The sequence below is a fragment of the Helianthus annuus genome, chromosome 10 (assembly GCF_002127325.2).
Source record: "Helianthus annuus cultivar XRQ/B chromosome 10, HanXRQr2.0-SUNRISE, whole genome shotgun sequence".
Taxonomy (NCBI): domain Eukaryota; kingdom Viridiplantae; phylum Streptophyta; class Magnoliopsida; order Asterales; family Asteraceae; genus Helianthus; species Helianthus annuus.
The window spans coordinates 32798642-32818269 of NC_035442.2; the positions used below are offsets into that span (position 1 = coordinate 32798642).

General features: G+C 37.7%; 2 protein-coding genes and 2 long non-coding RNA genes across 4 annotated transcripts; 2 read left to right on the forward strand and 2 right to left on the reverse strand.

Moving 5' to 3' along the window:
* Positions 1-1280: 1280 nt before the first annotated feature.
* LOC110881066 (homoserine kinase-like) lies at positions 1281-1847 on the forward strand. Its single transcript, XM_022129442.1, has one exon. It carries the CDS (start codon positions 1281-1283, stop codon positions 1845-1847), a length of 567 nt encoding a protein of 188 aa, XP_021985134.1.
* A 46-nt stretch (positions 1848-1893) lies between these two features.
* Positions 1894-4810, reverse strand: LOC110881237. Its single transcript, XR_002559649.2, has 5 exons — positions 4425-4810; positions 3532-3572; positions 3390-3455; positions 3066-3134; positions 1894-2815 (listed from the first exon to the last, which is right to left on the reverse strand). It is a non-coding gene; the product is annotated as an uncharacterized LOC110881237 (long non-coding RNA).
* Positions 4811-11648: 6838 nt separating this feature from the next.
* Positions 11649-12775, reverse strand: LOC110884524. The gene is made up of 3 exons (XR_002561265.2): positions 12628-12775; positions 11979-12106; positions 11649-11809 (listed from the first exon to the last, which is right to left on the reverse strand). It is a non-coding gene; the product is annotated as an uncharacterized LOC110884524 (long non-coding RNA).
* A 2077-nt stretch (positions 12776-14852) lies between these two features.
* On the forward strand, positions 14853-19340 carry LOC110881067 (amidophosphoribosyltransferase, chloroplastic). Its single transcript, XM_035978163.1, has 3 exons — positions 14853-14955; positions 15222-15328; positions 16649-19340. Exons 1-3 carry the CDS (start codon positions 14853-14855, stop codon positions 18257-18259), a joined length of 1821 nt encoding a protein of 606 aa, XP_035834056.1. The 3' UTR covers positions 18260-19340.
* The last annotated feature ends 288 nt before the right edge of the window (positions 19341-19628 follow it).

The following is a 19628-nucleotide window of genomic DNA, read 5'->3' on the forward strand; positions in this document are numbered from 1 at the left end:
TATACGGTCAACACTGCGCATGGGATAACAAGAATTCATGCGTTAATCGTAATAAATATGTTTAGAATACTTATGTATTATTGAAAAAGTATGTTTATAAGTTACAGTTATAGTAACTTTCGGGTCGAAACGGCAAGAATCAGTAAGCAGATCAACTTACGCGATTTCAACGCGTATCACGTGTGTGCGCGACATTTAATGCCATATTTGCAAAATACTAATATTTTGATCATAAAAATACTTATTTTAATTTTTAAACTAATTTGTATTGAAATTTACGCGAGAAAACGAGAATTTTGATGTAAGAACAAGCTGAACGAAGTTGTGTGTAGACAATGGTAGGCTGAAAAAGGATGGGCTTGGCTGATGGGCTTCAAAGTTCAAACCCACGCAACCAAACCCTGGCTATATAAACCCTTATATACCTCCACATATTTCATTATTCACAAATACTTTATCTCTATACCTCCCTTCTCTCTAACCTCTCTATACATTCTCTCTCTATAACAAAAGATCCGTTGACCAGAATCCAGCCACCACACAGCGGAACCGTGGCGGCAGCGGCAGCCGACCATGGCGGCATGTACCAGTGGCGGTTTTCCGACGAACCTTTCGACGACCGTTTTCTGGCCAAAGGTACATTTTTTCTACTAATTTCGACGTTTCAAGCACCATGGTGAGGTCCATTTTCTCTAATTCAGAGCAGTTTGAGCCGTAGAGCAACTTTGAAGAGAATTCCGGCCAAATCCTATCAAGTTTGTTTTCAAGTTTTCTTTTCATGCATGTCAAGATCTTGCTTTGAAGGATGTTGGTATTGCTTATCCAAACTATGTCAAGATCTTGCTTTTAGGAGCCTCCAACTTATTTATAGTTAACTTCAACATGTACATCATACCACACTATAAAAAGCATATTCTTTTTACCCTAATCTCTTTTATGGTATCAAAGCCATAATCTTTGATTACCTCTTCCGATCCCTTTCTTTTTTCCGATCAGCCATTATTCGAGTCGCCAACCTCCTGCCATGCTTAAAGACGATTCCACCCTTGAATCCTCCACACCGAAACCCTCCCCCTTGCACCCTGCTTACTCGGTTACCAACATTCAAAGATACATGATTATCTATTCAATGCATAATTATCGGCTAAGAATTATATGGTACATCGTACTGAAGCGATCCAAAATGAGCCGACCCCTGCTCGTACCGGATTTTAGAGACCTCGCGAATTGCGACCCCGTTTCATGTTCCCGTACCGGAGCGTAACACGAACCATGTGACTATGGTTTATCGGTCAAACATCGTTCCGGCATTGTATGGTGACTTCATTGGATACGAACTTGTAAAGGAGGGAGACCCATATCCATGGAGCCTCAGGCCAGTCCATTTTCCCTCCAACAAATCGATCTGGTTTGTCTTAGCCATCCCTAATATTGAAAACCCAAAGAGGAAAGTGGTTCTTGACTTACATGGGAAGAAGGTTGAGAGCAGTGAGAGTACAAAATGGTATCATAACATGCATGCAAAGATGATGGCCGCGGTTAGGTTAGGGAATTTGGAGGAGCTTGGGTTTGGGATGTCTTCGAGTATGAAGACGGAGGCCATTCTTTCAAAGGTTCGTACCTGCCTTTTACTCTGTAAAGGCTGCGCGAATGAGGTGGGGACGTTAGGATGTTGCATCGCTGGGGTGGGGCCCACCGTTTTCGCCTTGACTGATGACGAAGTAAAAGGGCAATGCATTGGAGAGCTGATGGTCCAGGCTTTCGAGGAAGATGGGGGTGTATCAGTTGTCGCCATGGTTCAGACCCTCGACAGGTTGGGAGCTAGGCTCATCTCACGTCAATTGTAAGTTGTTTTTGTGGTTTAGGGTTGGTTTGAGACATTTAGCTACTAAATTTTTCTTTTGGTTCTGATGGTAATTGTAGTAAACTCAACTGAGGATGATGATGTTGAATGATTACTTTTATTAGTATCTTTAATGGAGTATTTTGGATAAATCCTATTAATGGTTTATTTTGTAGTAGTTTGGTTAATTGAGTTAAGATGTTGTTTGATTCTAACTATTGTATGTTAAATCTATGGTTTATTTTGAATCATATTAGGTTATCTTTAATGATTTATTTTGAAACCGTTGATTTGAAATGGGTGACATCCAAGTGAACTGAGCTAACGACTATATATATTCTTGTTTTGGTGTTGAGTTCAGATTCTAATTATTGTATGTTAAATCTATGGTTTATTTTGAATCATATTAGGTTATCTTTAATGATTTATTTTGAAACTATGACATCCAAGTGAACTGAGCTAACGACTATATGTATTCTTGTTTTGGTGTTGATTATGATTATGATTAAGATAAAATGTTAAGTGTTTTTGTAGCAGGGGAAACCAGTTACAGGATATTTGCTATATATATTTGCATCGAATTGTTTTTTTTTTCAACGGCCAACAAAATCAATCCTGAGCACTTTTGAGGCTTTATAAAATCAACACCTGGGCCATGTATCATGCCTGTTGATGGTACTGATTTCAAAGCCCAAATCATGTTTGTGTATTCAGTCAAAAATGTATGGACCTGTTACCATGCCTTTAATGGTTATTTTTTATCCCGAAACTAAACAGCTGAACTCTAATATCATCTAAGTTAGTAAACACCAATATAATATCATAAAAAATGAGTTAATAACTTGTCATGTAAAACAAAATACTTACATCTGCAACTGTACTTTTCAATTCCACTTCATATATGAGTTGAAGAGGCAGCCTCAACTCCTTTTACCAGCACCAGGTTTCAAAACCTCATTTGATGCTTAGAAACTACAAACATGGAAACAAATTAACATGTGCTCTAAAGGTGGTAGTTTTGACCCATTTATTTATTTCTGAAGGAGCGATTTGGCTTATATTTTTTTATTCCTAAAAGGTCAGATGAGTAAACTATGTGAAAGCCTATCTATATGTGGTTTTAGTAAACATAGTTTGATGCCACTAATAATGGTTCTTTTCTATAATCAGACTATACAAATTCAAAACATTGAAGAATGCTTCTGAATTATATGAATATTACTTTGATGCCACTAACGATGTAGGTATTTTCCTTGAAAGCACAAGAGCTGAGTGAAGGAAAAGGTTGTGCCTGCAAAGAAAAAAAAATCACATATATGGATAGATTTGGGTTCTGTTTTATCCCTGATGGGTCAGATGGGTAGAGTCGTAAATTTTAGCAACTAAGGAGATATAACCTTCTAAATCACTATACTAAAAAAACAAAATTGATTACTATTATAATGAATGGTTTCTAACTTTCTATAATGATATTTAATGTGGTAATTATTGATTATAAAATCTCAAAATATATAGGTCAGGTCTAGCCAACCTGACCTAACTTAACCTTTGCCATTTGGCTTTTCAACCTTTCAGCATCTGCACTCTCTTTTTCTGTTTTGAAGCTCCACACCTGAGCAGTATTTGATATTTTATTTCATGAAATGTTTATATAAATATTTATCACGACACGGTTATGAATTGCCAACCTTCTCCTTTAGCTGCTTTGAACCTTCTATGATCCTGATGACTGTCGTCAGAGTCAATCAAAAACCTAATTAAACTACATAGATAGCGTAAGTAGGGTATCGTATCCACGGGGAATATGTGGTTAGTGTTTAACTAGAGAATTATTATATATTAAAGAAAAGCAACTCCCACCCAGAATCCCGATTACAAGTTTAACACGAAAACATGTTTACTGATTCAAAACACCACATAGACATGGCCTCGGAATTAATGAATTTGATTAATTATTAGGGATAGTTATTAACATTCACCATACAACCTAATAATCCATTTATTTATATCAACTACCCACCAATTTACCAACCCGCTAACGATGCAAGTATATCGCCAATACGCTTGATAAACGACAAATAATTCAAATATAAAAAAACATTTACCAAGAATTCAACACAAGTGGTCAAGCTTTACCAGTTTAAAAGAATCCGCAAACAAAGTTTAATGAAAAACAACGCAATCGTTCAACCGGGCAGAAGCCACAAGCAAAAAGATAAAGGTAATGTCCTCCAAGTTTCAGATTCTAGGTTTACACAAAACTCAATTTAATCATTAATTGGACACCACATAGACATGGTGCTGAAAAGTTGGTTAATTTAAGTGGTAATCAAAAATAGGTCTTTGTCATCAGATCTTTTACAATTTAATTACCCTATTTACTAGTGTGAGTCAACCTACTCTATGTCACCCAACGAGCTACAAAGTTTTGTCATCAACCGAACAAGTTGTAAAGTAGGAACTCAAAACACATAAAAATAGTTCAAAGAAACCAACACATCAAATTGTTTAACATCGTTGTCAATGTCAAAAACAAATCCAATCATGAATAAAATTAAGAAAAGTAATAAACCCTACAAACCGTATGCTTGGAGAAAGCCACCTAATCAATCATGCCTTGAACCGTGTACAGCCGCCCGAAGGCGGCTGCCTTCTCCGTGCGTCTCCTGCTCAGTCGTCTGCCTTCCACCCCCTCCTTTCTCTTCTCGTTCGTCTATATATAAATAAAATAAAATCAACAGGTAGCAGCCTCCATTCTCACCTTCACGCAAACTGTTGGCCTTTTTGATATTTGGCAACCCATGTAGCCCAAGCCCTCCTATTCGTCCAAATTGTTATGTGGCCCAGCTGACTTTGCATCCACTCTTGACTTCATCCGGTTAGTTCCTTTTCATTTTGGGCCATCAACTACTAAAATAAATAATACTCTTGTTTTCTTTGGCCCTATTCTTCTCCTTTCTTTTTAAATCTTGCGCCAAACAGCCCTAGTCTTTTGCCTATTGACCTCTAATCATATAATACCTCCTTGGTCCCTTCTTTCAACGTAGGTTTTTTTTTTTTCTTTTAATATATATTTTGTTGTAGATTCCTTTGAAACACACCTAATTAATTTGACCGACCAAAACTTTGACATCTCGTGCAAGTCGCGGCATGATCATAGCTATTCTCCGCGTGTCGCCTGACTTATTCAATTGATTTTCTTTTGTTTCGCGTCTCGCATCAACTTGTCGAATCCCTGTTTGAGCTCGTTTACTCCCGTTAACTTGTGTTAAGACCTGTTAAGCACAAACACACAAACATATAATAAATATATAAATACCATGATTTAACGTATTTAACACAATAAAACTCGACGCTAACTACGACTACCTACACAAATTCTAACCCGACATCACATCCCCACACTTATCTTTTTTCGTCCCGAAAAAATTATATGCAATGGAATCATAATCAGAACATCGGCATTCAATATATTCAATTATTTTATTAACAAGCCAAACCACACGTTAACCAAGATTGTGAATATACGGTCCACTTAAACCCAACCGCCGGTTTCCATGCCCTTATTTTTGATCCATTAAGTTCAAGTAATTATAGTTATCTATGGATCCCACACTCAAAAGACTACAACGCCACCTATTCCCGTTTCAAGCTTATAAGGCTAAAAGATATTAATCTACCGTCTTATATAAAAAACTCTTATATTATTCCAATTAAACTTTATGATGGATAGATGGATGATGTTGCGAGCTTTACATGCTTTTGTATACGATCAGTTCAGCGGACATACGCCACACGAGTCACCATCCCCATGGTTAATGCCATAAACTTCACGTCTTTTTTTTTTTTTTTTGCATGTGCTCAGATGAATGGATGGAATAATTTTTTGGGCGCCACGCGGTTTCGGATTTGTTTTCACAAAAAGAAATAGGTGTGCCAATTTAATCGGAAAAACTTATAAGTTTTTTACTTATGACGTACCCCTTATACTCTCCACAGTTTCAGTTTTACCATAGCTCTTAAGGCGGAAACCCACAAGACTCTCAATTTAAGTTATTTTATATCAAGCCTAAGGAACCTTTCAACCGGCTGGGCCTACCCACATATCCTAAGTTAGACGCATGCTCGACCGTTTCGTTATCTCATATATATATATATATATATATATATATATATATATATATATATATATATATATATATATATATGCCAATGACTGATTATATCTATCATTTTCCATTTATTGCAAAAATTTTCTCAAAACATTTTCTATTTTTTTAATTTTTTTTTTATTTTAGATTTTTTTTTTCAATTTTTTTTTTAATTTTTAATTTTTAATTTTTACGACACGACTAAGACACACTAGACACTAGTCTCCCCTCCCCACACTTAATTCCTGCATTGTCCTCAATGGAGCGAGAAACTATGACTCAAAGATAAAAGAAAAAAATATATGTACAAAAGACTGGAACAGACTCCCCTGGCTAAAGAAGCAGGATCCTCGTGAATATTCCAATGCGACCGTATAGCATTTCTTTCGCGGCCGCGTTCAGTGAAAACTTGGGTTGCTCTCTACAAGTGATGTTCAAATCATCGCCGTCCAAATGGAGATTGAGTATGGACAGTTCTGACAGAATCTTGATCTGATAAGCTCTATCCATGTTTCGTAAAATTCACCTGTACAAACTCAAACAAGATACCCAAGCATAATACCGAACTAAACAAAAATAAATAATACAAAATACAAGAGAAATATTTTTGGGTTTTTTGTTTTGTATTTTTTTTTTGTTTTTGTATTTTTTTTTTTATTTTTTTGTATTTTTTTTAGAAAACTAGAAAAACACTAAGCGCACCAATTCCCCGGCAACGGCGCCATTTTGATGACTGTCGTCAGAGTCAATCAAAAACCTAATTAAACTACATAGATAGCGTAAGTAGGGTATCGTATCCACGGGGAATATGTGGTTAGTGTTTAACTAGAGAATTATTATATATTAAAGAAAAGCAACTCCCACCCAGAATCCCGATTACAAGTTTAACACGAAAACATGTTTACTGATTCAAAACACCACATAGACATGGCCTCGGAATTAATGAATTTGATTAATTATTAGGGATAGTTTTTAACATTCACCATACAACCTAATAATCCATTTATTTATATCAACTACCCACCAATTTACCAACCCGCTAACGATGCAAGTATATCGACAATACGCTTGATAAACGACAAATAATTCAAATATAAAAAAACGTTTACCAAGAATTCAACACAAGTGGTCAAGCTTTACCAGTTTAAAAGAATCCGCAAACAAAGTTTAATGAAAAACAACGCAATCGTTCAACCGGGCAGAAGCCACAAGCAAAAAGATAAAGGTAATGTCCTCCAAGTTTCAGATTCTAGGTTTACACAAAACTCAATTTAATCATTAATTGGACACCACATAGACATGGTGCTGAAAAGTTGGTTAATTTAAGTGGTAATCAAAAATAGGTCTTTGTCATCAGATCTTTTACAATTTAATTACCCTATTTACTAGTGTGAGTCAACCTACTCTATGTCACCCAACGAGCTACAAAGTTTTGTCATCAACCGAACAAGTTGTAAAGTAGGAACTCAAAACACATAAAAATAGTTCAAAGAAACCAACACATCAAATTGTTTAACAACGTTGTCAATGTCAAAAACAGATCCAATCATGAATAAAATTAAGAAAAGTAATAAACCCTACAAACCGTATGCTTGGAGAAAGCCACCTAATCAATCATGCCTTGAACCGTGTACAGCCGCCCGAAGGCGGCTGCCTTCTCCGTGCGTCTCCTGCTCAGTCGTCTGCCTTCCACCCCCCTCCTTTCTCTTCTCGTTCGTCTATATATAAATAAAATAAAATCAACAGGTAGCAGCCTCCATTCTCACCTTCACGCAAACTGTTGGCCTTTTTGATATTTGGCAACCCATGTAGCCCAAGCCCTCCTATTCGTCCAAATTGTTATGTGGCCCAGCTGACTTTGCATCCACTCTCTTGACTTCATCCGGTTAGTTCCTTTTCATTTTGGGCCATCAACTACTAAAATAAATAATACTCTTGTTTTCTTTGGCCCTATTCTTCTCCTTTCTTTTTAAATCTTGCGCCAAATAGCCCTAGTCTTTTGCCTATTGACCTCTAATCATATAATACCTCCTTGGTCCCTTCTTTCAACGTAGGTTTTTTTTTCTTTTAATATATATTTTGTTGTAGATTCCTTTGAAACACACCTAATTAATTTGACCGACCAAAACTTTGACATCTCGTGCAAGTCGCGGCATGATCATAGCTATTCTCCGCGTGTCGCCTGACTTATTCAATTGATTTTCTTTTGTTTTGCGTCTCGCATCAACTTGTCGAATCCATGTTTGAGCTCGTTTACTCCCGTTAACTTGTGTTAAGACCTGTTAAGCACAAACACACAAACATATAATAAATATATAAATACCATGATTTAACGTATTTAACACAATAAAACTCGACGCTAACTACGACTACCTACACAAATTCTAACCCGACATCATATCCAGATGAGGTGAATGTATCTAAAAAATGTCCGCACATAAAGTAGAAGTAAGTATAACTGCAACAAATAAAAAATTTACTCTGAGAGACAATAATAGTTGTCCATAAATATTTACAAAATTCTCGTTGTTTGTCGATTATTGTAAGCATGCAGTCATGTTTTAATCAAGACGTAGATGGATTAAATAGGTTGGCAGGTTGTAAACAGGTTAGATGTCAATAAACGGGTTGATCTGAGTAGCATCATCTTTCACACCTATAAGGATTTAGACACAACAATGTCATTTGTAGATCATGGTGACATGCAGTTCAAGAACATTCATCTTAAAAACCATATATTTTGCGGTGCATTATTAAGGAATGTTCTTTTGATATATATATATATATATATATATATATATATATATATATATATATATATATATATATATATATATATATATATATATAGGGAGCCGCTAAAATAAGAACCACCTCCAGTTGTAAGAACCGTAAGAACCACTCTCAGCCAATTAGATTTTGACACTTAAAAGGGTAGTTTGGTCATTTCCTCATAAATGTCATTTTCAACTTCTCTCCACATTAATTGTTGCAGGCTTCTCTCTCCCCACCTTTATAGTCGTCAGATTTTCCTTTTCTCTTTCCACAATTTTGAAAGGCACCATTCATTTTTTAAAACCCATTACTTGGGTCTCTCTCCACAATTTAGAAAGCCACCCTTCATCCTAAATGCAGATGATGATCATCACGATCGATGGTGAGGATGAACCCGCCACCTCGTCGGATCCTTTTGCTGAAATCCACCGCCACCCGCCGCTCCCTTCTGCTGAAATCCACCGCCACCCCGCCGGTCCCTTCATCGGATTACAGGTAAGAGAGAGAGAGATAGTAGACAGATAAAGAGAGAGAGAGAGAGAGAGAGAGAAGGAGACCAGTGAACCCGTCGGAAACAAAGAAACACCGCCGTCAACGGTCCCACTGCTGAAATCCACCGGCTACCACCGCCGTGAGCGGCGACGACGGCACCGGTAACCCTTCGCCGGCTTATCTCTCTCCATTTCTCTCATCTCTTTCTCTCTCTCTCTCGACTTTGGGTTTTTCACGACTTTGACGGTGAACGATGGGACATGTGTTGTTATCTCCGGCGGTGGTGGAGTGCCGATGTCGGTGGTGGTGGGTGTTTGATGGCGGCGGTGGAGTGCCGATGTCGGAAGGCGGTGGTGGTTTGTGGGGAGACCGGTGAGTTTGGTAAGTGTTTTTGTTGATGGTTTGTTTTTACGATGATGTTCATGGTTTGTTTTTGATGTTCTGTTTTTTTGAATATGGGTTTGAATCTGGTGGGTTTTGTCTTTGTGGGTTTGAATCTTGTGGGTTTGATTCCGTTGAATCTTTTTGAATCTTGTGGGTTTGAATCTGTTGAATATGGGGTTTGATTGATGTTCAATTTTCCTTTTGCTGGGTTTTTGTTTGAATGATGTTCATGTGTTTGTTTGAATGATGTTCATGTTCCTTCTGTGGGTTTGATTTTTCTGGGTTTTTTTGAATCTGATGGGTGTTCTTGGGGGTTTGACTTTCTGGGCTTGATTCTGTTGAATCTGGGCTTGAATGTTGTTAATGTTTGAATCTGGGTTTGAATGATGTTATTGTGATATTTAAATCTGTGGGTTTTGATACGATCGACGGGGTGGCGATGATGCAAAAAAAAAAAAACGTAGATTTTGATGACGATGGCGCGGCAAGGACGGCGGAGGGTAGGGTTTTTGATCCTGCAACCCCACTTTTTGCAGCCTCTTGATTATCGGATAATCTGAGCCAAACCCCGTTTTTTTTTTCCGAGATACCCTTTGTTTTTTATGTTTGTTGGGTTTCTATATTTTTTTTTGAGGCGTCGATGATGATAACAATATATCTGATACACCCCCCGAGTTTGCGATTTCTGGGTGAGTTCGTTTTTGCGTAAAAAAAATCTGTAAAAAAAATAACCCGTAAACTTTTTTACGTAAAACGTAAAAACGTGAAGCGTAAAAAGTTTTACGTAAAACGTTTTACGTAAATCGTAAAAAGTCTTACGTAAAACGCAAAACGTAAAACGCAAAACGTAAAACGTTTTACGTTTGACGTAAAACGTAAAGCGTTAACGTTTTATGTTTTACATAAAACGTAAAAAGTAAAATTTTTTTCGTAAGACGTAAAAAGTTTTACGTAAACCGTAAACCGTAAAAAGTTTTACGTAAAACGTAAAAAGTTTTTCGTAAAACGTAATTTTTTTTCATAAAACGTAAAACATAAAGTTTTTTTTAGTAAAACGTAGAAAGGTTTACGTAAAACGTAAAAAAGTTTTACGTAAACGTAAAACGTAAAAAGTTTTACGTTTTACGTAAAACGTAAAAAGTTCTACGTAAAACGTAATTTTTTTTTCGTAAAACGTAAAAAGTTTTTCGTAAAACGTAAAAAGTTTTAGATAAAACGTAAAACATAAAGTTTTTTTAGTAAAACGTAAAAAGTTTTACGTAAATGTCATTTAAAAACCGGCGCGTAAAACGTAAAAACGTAAAAAACGTTAACGTAGAAAACCGGCGTGTAAAACGTAAAAAAACGTTAACGTAAAAAACCGGCGCGTAAAACGTAAAAAAACGTTAACGTAAAAAGCCGGCACGTAAAACGTAAATAACGTTAACGTAAAAAAACGGCGCGTTGAAAAAAACGACGCGTTGAAAAAACGAAGCCAAAAACCGGCGCGCAAAAAAATTCGGGACGCCAAAAACCGGCGCGTTGAAAAAACCGGCGCGTAAAAAACGTCACGGTAAAACGGGACGCCAAAAACCGGCGCGCAAAAAAATTCGGTTTGTTAAAAAAATGTTAATTTAAAAAGAGATTTTAATAAAAATATTCTTTTAATAAAAAATTATCACAAAATCTGAATTAAAAAAATGATTTTAATAAAATTTTGTTAGACAAATCTGAATTTTGAAATTTTTGTTTAACATAAAATTCTGATTTTTTAATATAAAGTAATTAATGAATAAAATAAAAAGACAATTAAATATAATATATATATAAAGACAAAATAGTGTAATTTTACTATACTACCCTTTTGGATTATAATATTAAAGACATAATAAGACAAAATCTATTTAATATTAATTTTAGTTAATTTAAATCTCATCCATCCATCTCTCCTTGATCTAAAGGCTAGAAAGTAGTTCTCTCAGTTCTTACAACTGGAGGTGGTTCTCATTTTAGCGGTCCCCTATATATATATATATATATGTTGTGAAAAGTTGGCACTAAACTCACGTCTAAAAGTCACACTTGTACCATTTACCTAAGGCAAAAACATATGCATTTGGTGAACTATCATATCCGCAGTTTTAACCACTGGATCCAGAGCATCTGCTTCATCTTTTACATTAACCTGTCACAAAATCCTCTCTTTGATCAAAACCACAATACTTATTGATGATGATGATGATAATAATAATAATAATAATAATAATAATAATAATAATAATAATAATAATAATAATAATAATAATAATAATAATAACAATAATGGTCACAAGGTACTAAATAAACATCTTTACCTGAATGTTTCCACTGATAGGAAGCCGGAGCAAGGAATTAGTTAAAGTAGTGCCAGTTATGGCTCTAGATAAAGACCTTATGTAATCTGCCTACTGGACCGATAATGAACTAATTCAACATTTCAAATCTGCGTAGAGTGAAAAATGTTAGATTGTGTGGCTGTCTGTTCGTCCCATACAAATATTATCCTATAATCCAATCAAGATCATAGTTGTTAATGGCGAATAGCGACAAATAACGATAAGGTACCTATATGCTACATAGCAAATAGCAATAAATAGCGGGCGGCTATTTTATAAATAGCGAGACACTAGAAAAAAATTAAACATTTTTATATGTATAATATATCAATATACCTTGGTATATATGCTATTTTACATGTATATTTAACCAAAAAACCTATAATCCAGCTATTTTATAGCTATATTTAATTGCTAATTATATTAAAAAAAATACGGTGTCACTATAACCATAATAGCGACACTACATCGCTTCGCTACATAGTGCGCTATAGCGACAACTACAATCACTATTGACAACTATGATCAAGGTCATCACACAAAGACGATTATTTAACATTATAAACCACTAAGATGCAAATGATAATAAACAAATTCAGGATTTAAAGAAAACGTGGTGGAATTATACCTTAAGGATGTTACCGGTGCAAGAAATAGTAGTTGATGAAGGTTAGAGAAGCCACAATGTGTGCATGAAACGCTAAAGATAATGATGAATGAAGGATGCGCAGATCGGTATTATTTGAAGAAGATGGAGATATTAGGGTCTATGGGAACGAGCGTGAGAGAAAGTAGCTGAGTAAATAGGGGACATGGGACAGATTTACGCATGAATCTCGGGTTAGGAGAGAGAGTGTAGAACCTCTCCCAGCTGCGACTTTTTCAGTTATTTTGAGGAGTTTAAAGGGCTGGGATTTAGTGTTACAGAAATCCAATGGCCATTATTCATTCTAACGGTGTAAGGGGCACTCCTTTAAGAGGGGAGTCTCCTCTCTTACGTCCCACCAATCCTCGTGTGCCACGTCAACTCCCCTCTTAAACTCCCCTAACACCCTAAATTGATGGCGGCACTCCCCTATTAGGTGACTTGGTTTTTTATTTTATTTTTTTTTTGTTTTTTTATTTGTTGAAATTATGAATGTTTATAAAAAAATATTAATAAAAATTAAATAAAATTTAACAAAAGACATTTCAAGGTAGAAAATAAAAATAAAAATTAAATTCAAACTAGAAAATTAAAATTACATTCAAACTAGAAAATAAAAATTACATTAAAACTAGAAAATAAAAATTACATTAAAACTAGAAAATAAAAATTTTAGAAATCGCATGGCCACCCGTACTTGTTAGCGATGTCGCGCTTTCGGGCGAGGATGAACGGCAACATATTTGGCGGAGCATCGTCGTGCGGCTTGAGGAATGTTTTCATATCTCGATCGTAATTGTAGTTTTTCATCGTCTCGCGTTGTTCCGATATGAGCTCGCGAGCCTCCGACTCTCTTTTCTTCCTCAATTCGATTGCCTCCAATTCCATCGCGTGCTTCGCTTCTTTCATGGCGGTGTACTCTTTAAATTGTGTCGCCAACTCGGCCGAGCTTCCCTCGGACGATGTCGCTTGACGCTTGTCTCGCCGTTGTGGTCTTTGTGGCGAGGGGTCTTCGTTCATATCCGGTATCGAAGGGTCCACGTCAACGGGCTTTCTTTTATGTGCCGAACCTTCACCTTCCTCACCCAACAATGAGACTTGGGCCCATTTGTCGTGTTTTCGAACGAACTCCCACGCCTCGACATGTTGAAAACCGTTCGGAAATCTCTCTTTAAATTCTGTTAACACGACTTTCATCACATCGAGATCCTTACATCCGCTTCCTCGTGTGCGATCCTACATATTATAAAAATAATAAGTGTTAAAAAAATATGAACTTAGTAAATAAAATTAAAAAATATACAATGTTAAAAAAATATAAATTTTACCGCTTGTTGGTATAGGCCGTTGAAAAAGTTTATTTTCGCCAACATCGGGTTCCATTTAGACCGTACTTGATGCACGGTCCGGTTACTTCCGCCGACGGTGGCGTTAAAATGATCTAAAATTTTACGCCAAAAACTATCGCGGTTTTGTTGATTGCCCTTCTTTTTGTTGGTAGAGCAATGTACCCACGCCTTCGCCTTCGCCAACGCCTCTTCTTGGACCTTTGTCCATTTTTCACTCACTGTTTTTCCCTTTTTATCCCGAGCGTCATCTTCTTCGTTGCCCGCGTCTTCATCCACGTTATATTCATCATCCTCGTTCTCGTCCTCGTCGCCCAAATTTTGAGTTTCGGGCACTACCTCATCGTCCTCGTCGTCGTAAATAGGTAGAGGACGTTCGACATTTCCTCGTGTAGATGGAACTTGTGGGGCACGAAAAGCATATGGGTCGAAGGCGGGGGATTGAGGAGGAGCGTCCATTGATAACAATTTTTGAAAATAGCCGAAATTGGCTTGAAGGTTGGGTGGTTGGGTGTTGTAAAAGGAGGGGTGTGAAGGCTGTTGGAAAAAAAACGGGGGTTGTGAAGTGTATCCGAAAGGGGGTTGTGGTTGTGCACTTGCACCGCTCGAACCACCACGAGACGGTTGCGAGCCCCGTCCCTTAGTTTTTTTCTTGGCTTCGCGGGGTTGGTTCTCAATTGCTCGGTTTGAAGTGGGTGTGGTTTGAGAGTATAAAAAATAAGTGAAGTGGGTATGGTTGGAGAGTATAAAAAATGTGTGAAATTGTTGTGGTTTGAGAGTATAAAAATTGAGTGAATGGTGTGGTTATTTATATATGTTTTAAAAAGTGATTTTTTTTTTTTAAATTCGACCGTTGGACTCATGACCGTTCCTCAAAAATCGTGCATTTCAAGCAGTGAATACACACCGAAACCATTCCCCGAATCGGGTCCCCACGTTGATGGCGGCGGTGTTCCCGATCGGGGTTATGGGTCACCGAAACCATTCCCCGAGTGTGCCCCGGATACCCTAAGAGAAGTTACAATTCACGCTGGCCATATAATATATAATTTATCTCCTCGCTGCATCACAACGTCAATAATTCATCTTTAGAAAGTTGTATAAAACGGCTGGTTTTATTAATTAAGTTGTCCATAAAAATCACCGAGGAAACCAAACAATTATTATTATACTACACCTAGTTGGTTCACAAACACTCTTTTCATGACATAACGACTTTAGCGTTTACAGGGTATGGGTTTGATATGCTTATTGAGTTGATACCCATAAAACACTTGGATCAGACCAATGTGGTCACCACCACCATTCAAGCCTGTGGAACCGCCGTCGCCACCGCTGTAAGAGTTTGGGTCGAAACCTTAATTGGATTATGGATCGGCAGGGGCAGCTCAACCATTTTGTGGGCCCAAGCAAAATAAAAACTCGGGGGCCATCTTCAAAACAATTTTTTTTTGTTTATGAACTTAACTCATAGAAATATGATAAATAAGATAATGTGATTTTCTGAGGGACGTTCTAGCTACCATAATAAGGCAGCCTGAGAATACTTATATTACGTAGTATCCTTGGCAAATTTCTTCCGGAACCTCCTATAGTCACATAGTTATTTCATAGAGTTTTTATTGCGAGCAAGTTCTTGTATCATGTCAAAAGTTTTTATAATAAGCCTGTTTCACATTATTCTTGCCTGTAGTACAAGAAACAAAACTACAAAAGCATGTGTACAATTTAAGTCTATAAGATAATATATTTTAATCAATAGACACTTCACCTCTAAGACCATGTGTAGTGGTTAAACACTATAATGCCCCCACCATGGGGCGTTTTGCGCCATGTGGCGTCCTAGTCAGTAAGGGGGCATTATAGCAAAAGTGGTGTAGTGGGTATAATGCCCCATTCAATCCTTAAACAAAAAAAAAAAAAAAAAAAAAAAAAAAAAAAAAACAAAGTTATTTCTCATTGGTGGGTCAAACATAAGTCAAAGCTCCAACCAAGCAAAATGGCGTTTTAATAATCACGCCGGGAGGATTTTTTTTCAAAAAAAACGCCCCAAAACGCCCCATGTAATGGGGGTTTGGACGTTTTTCGGCGTTATAATGCAATTTTTTTTAAAAAAAAACGCCCCACTACGGGCAGTCTAACAAAGTCAAAAACTAAAAAAAAATATTTATTTTCAACAACGAAAAAAAGACAGAAGTGCAAATCATCATTGATTCAAAGATCAAATCAGTGCCATATATTTTACGATTCCATTCATATCAGAAATTTCACACATTGAAATCGACATTAACTTTCCCAATTCACCAAAAATCAAACAACGATTCTGCGACATTGATTTTCTCCCAAATTGACATTGATTATCCTAATAATCTTATAATCAAATGACGATTCACCCCCAACAAACATAAATTGCGAACCGATCTACTCAAAAGATGAACACGCAAGTTGATTGGATCACCTGAGCTTCAATCTCTCTATAAACAGTGGATTATTAGGCTAAAAGAGGAAAAAGGAGTGCGGCTACACGTGCTTAGGAACGGTGATGAGCCCAGCACCGCCAATTAGCCCAATATTCATTTAGGTTTATAAATTGCCGCCTTTTTTATATGTTAAGAAAAAAAAAAAAAAAAAAAAAAAAACAACAACTCTATTCATAGTCAACCACCAACACCAATCTCGCTTCTACGTACGAAGATGTCATAGCCGCCACTCCGATTTCCATTCCCACCACCGCCCCCACCCACTTGTCCGACAAAACATGTTCCAACACCTATCTTAAAACCACCCTCTTCAAACCCCTACTAACCAAAACCACCCCCACATCCTTCACTTTCACCCACCAAACTTTTTCACCTCTTTCCGCTAAAAACCCAATCTCCGAATCATACCCCGATGAATATGATGACGACAAGCCCCGTGAAGAGTGCGGTGTGGTGGGTATCTATAATGACCCGGAGGCCTCACGTATCTGCTACCTAGGTCTCCACGCGCTCCAACACCGCGGTCAAGAAGGCGCCGGAATCGTCACCGCCACACCAGACGGCGTCCTCAAATCCGTCACCGGCGTGGGCCTCGTCTCCGAAATCTTCAACCAATCAAAACTGAACCAACTCACCGGCAACAACGCCATCGGCCACGTCAGATACTCCACTGCCGGCCAGTCCATGCTCAAGAACGTGCAACCCTTCGTCGCTAGCTACCGCTTCGGCCATGTCGCCGTCGCCCACAATGGTAATTTGGTAAACTATCAAACCCTAAGGGCAGAATTTGAAAAAAATGGGTCTATTTTTGCTACTAGTTCGGATACTGAAGTAGTGTTACATTTAATTGCTGCATCTCAAGAAAGACCGTTTCTTATAAGAGTTATTGAAGCTTGTATGAAGCTTAAAGGGGCTTATTCATTGGTGTTTTTAACTGAAGATAAGTTAGTTGCTGTTAGGGATCCTTTTGGGTTTAGACCGTTAGTTATGGGTAGACGAAGATATGGCGCCATAGTGTTCGCGTTGGAGACGTGCGCGCTTGATCTAGTCGAGGTGAAATACGTGCGAGAAGTGGAACCGGGCGAGGCTGTGATCATAGACAAAGATGGTGTTCAATCTATGTGTTTGTTGCCACACGCGGAGCCAAAATCGTGTGTTTTCGAGCACATTTACTTTTCGTTGCCGAATTCGGTTGTTTTTGGGAAGTCGGTGTACGAGTCGAGGCGAAAGTTTGGGGAAATTTTGGCTACCGAGTCTCCGGTGGATTGCGATGTGGTGATCGCCGTCCCGGATTCTGGGGTGGTCGCGGCGATCGGGTATGCAAATAAGGCGGGTGTACCGTTTCAACAGGGTTTGATTCGGTCGCATTATGTCGGGAGGACGTTTATCGAGCCCTCGCAGCAGATTCGGGATTTTGGGGTTAAGTTAAAGGTGTCGCCGGTTCGGGCGGTTTTGGAGGGAAAACGGGTCGTGGTGGTTGACGATTCAATCGTCCGAGGAACAACGAGTTCCAAGATAGTTCGGATGTTGAAAGAAGCCGGAGCGAAAGAGGTGCATATGAGGATCGCAAGCCCGCCTATCATCGCTTCTTGTTACTATGGGATTGATACGCCGAGCTCAGAAGAGTTGATATCAAATAGGATGAGTGTTGAGGAGATTCGGGAATTCATTGGGTGTGATTCGCTTGCGTTTTTGAAGATTGATAGCTTAAAGAAGATGTTGGCGGGTGATTCGCCTAACTTTTGCTACGCATGTTTCTCGGGGAACTACCCCGAGTTGGATTGTTAAGCGGGTTGTCGATTTGATTGATGGGGGTTGGCTTTAAGATCAAAAGAACAAAAAGAGAAGGATTTGAGTGTGAATTATGAAGAACAAGTTGGTATAGGGCGAGTTTAGCCGGAAAGATTGACTTTTTTTTGTTGGGCAAGAATTTTGAGTTTTCTTGAACTAACTTATTTTTTTATGTTTTCTTAATATGGATTTGGAGTCTTTTTGTTTTTTATTTTTTATTTTTTATTTTTTTCTCATGTTGTTTGTTTTGTTTTTTTAAGCAGCTACAAATGAGTTTACCCTGACCAGCTTACCAATGGAACCAAACAAGCTCTAGAAACAAAGCATATAGGAGGTCCCTATGGACAGATGGAGGATTTAGAGCGGCTACATAGATACACTTCTTGTTAGACTGCCTCCAATGCTTCAAGTGTAGAGGATGCATTTTTACTGATGTGGAGGCAGCATGTGGGAAGGATGTAATGGAGTGGGTGATGAAGGGGAAGGCTTGTAGGTGGGAAAGTGCAACCAAATGCAAGAGAATGGTGGGCCCATGTGAGAGAGGTGATGTGGAAGAGAGAGGATGCATGTGAGAAAGATGGATTGGAGTTAAAAAGAGAAGAGAGAATGCATATGAGAAGAATGGGTAAAAAGCTGATATGGCAGTGATAAATAGGATGCATGTAGTAATGCAGGCCGTTGCATTGGAGACCGTCTTATAGGAGGTCTCATAGGTTTATATTTAATTTTTGACCATTTGAGATTAAAACGCAAGCCAAGTAAACAAAACCCATTCATTAGTACATGGGTCGGAATACAAACCAAACTTATCTTGAGTAAACAGTTTTGGCCATAGCATCTCTACTGATAGAAGTAAAACTTAAGTTTCTCGAAAGGTTTGAAGGAAAAACATTCTAAACATATTGGAATTTACGTATTTATCTTTTATATTTTTTTTGTTGTATCTTATCTTTTAAGTAGGCATGGTAGGTCCATTCTAGTAGGTGTTAGTTAGCTAGTTTTACGCTAGTTTAGTTTGACTTTTTTGTGTATATTACTGTTTTCGATGAATGAGATAGTGTGAAGAATTATTCCCAAAACAACACCTCTCTGATTACCAAAATTTATATGGTATCAGAGCAAATCTATCAAAATTAAGATCATTAATTCAGCTTCCTTTATGACGATCGATCAAGGAAGTGGATCAAAAGATGCTGATCAAATCAACCCGAACTCACCCTACTACCTTCACCCGTCAGATTACCCAAAACAACTGCATGTTAATGATAGCCTGACCGATTCAAACTTCAGTGATTGGATTCAGGAAATGACAAACTTTCTGTTTGCCAAAAACAAGATTGGGTTCGTTGATGGAACCCTCAAGAAA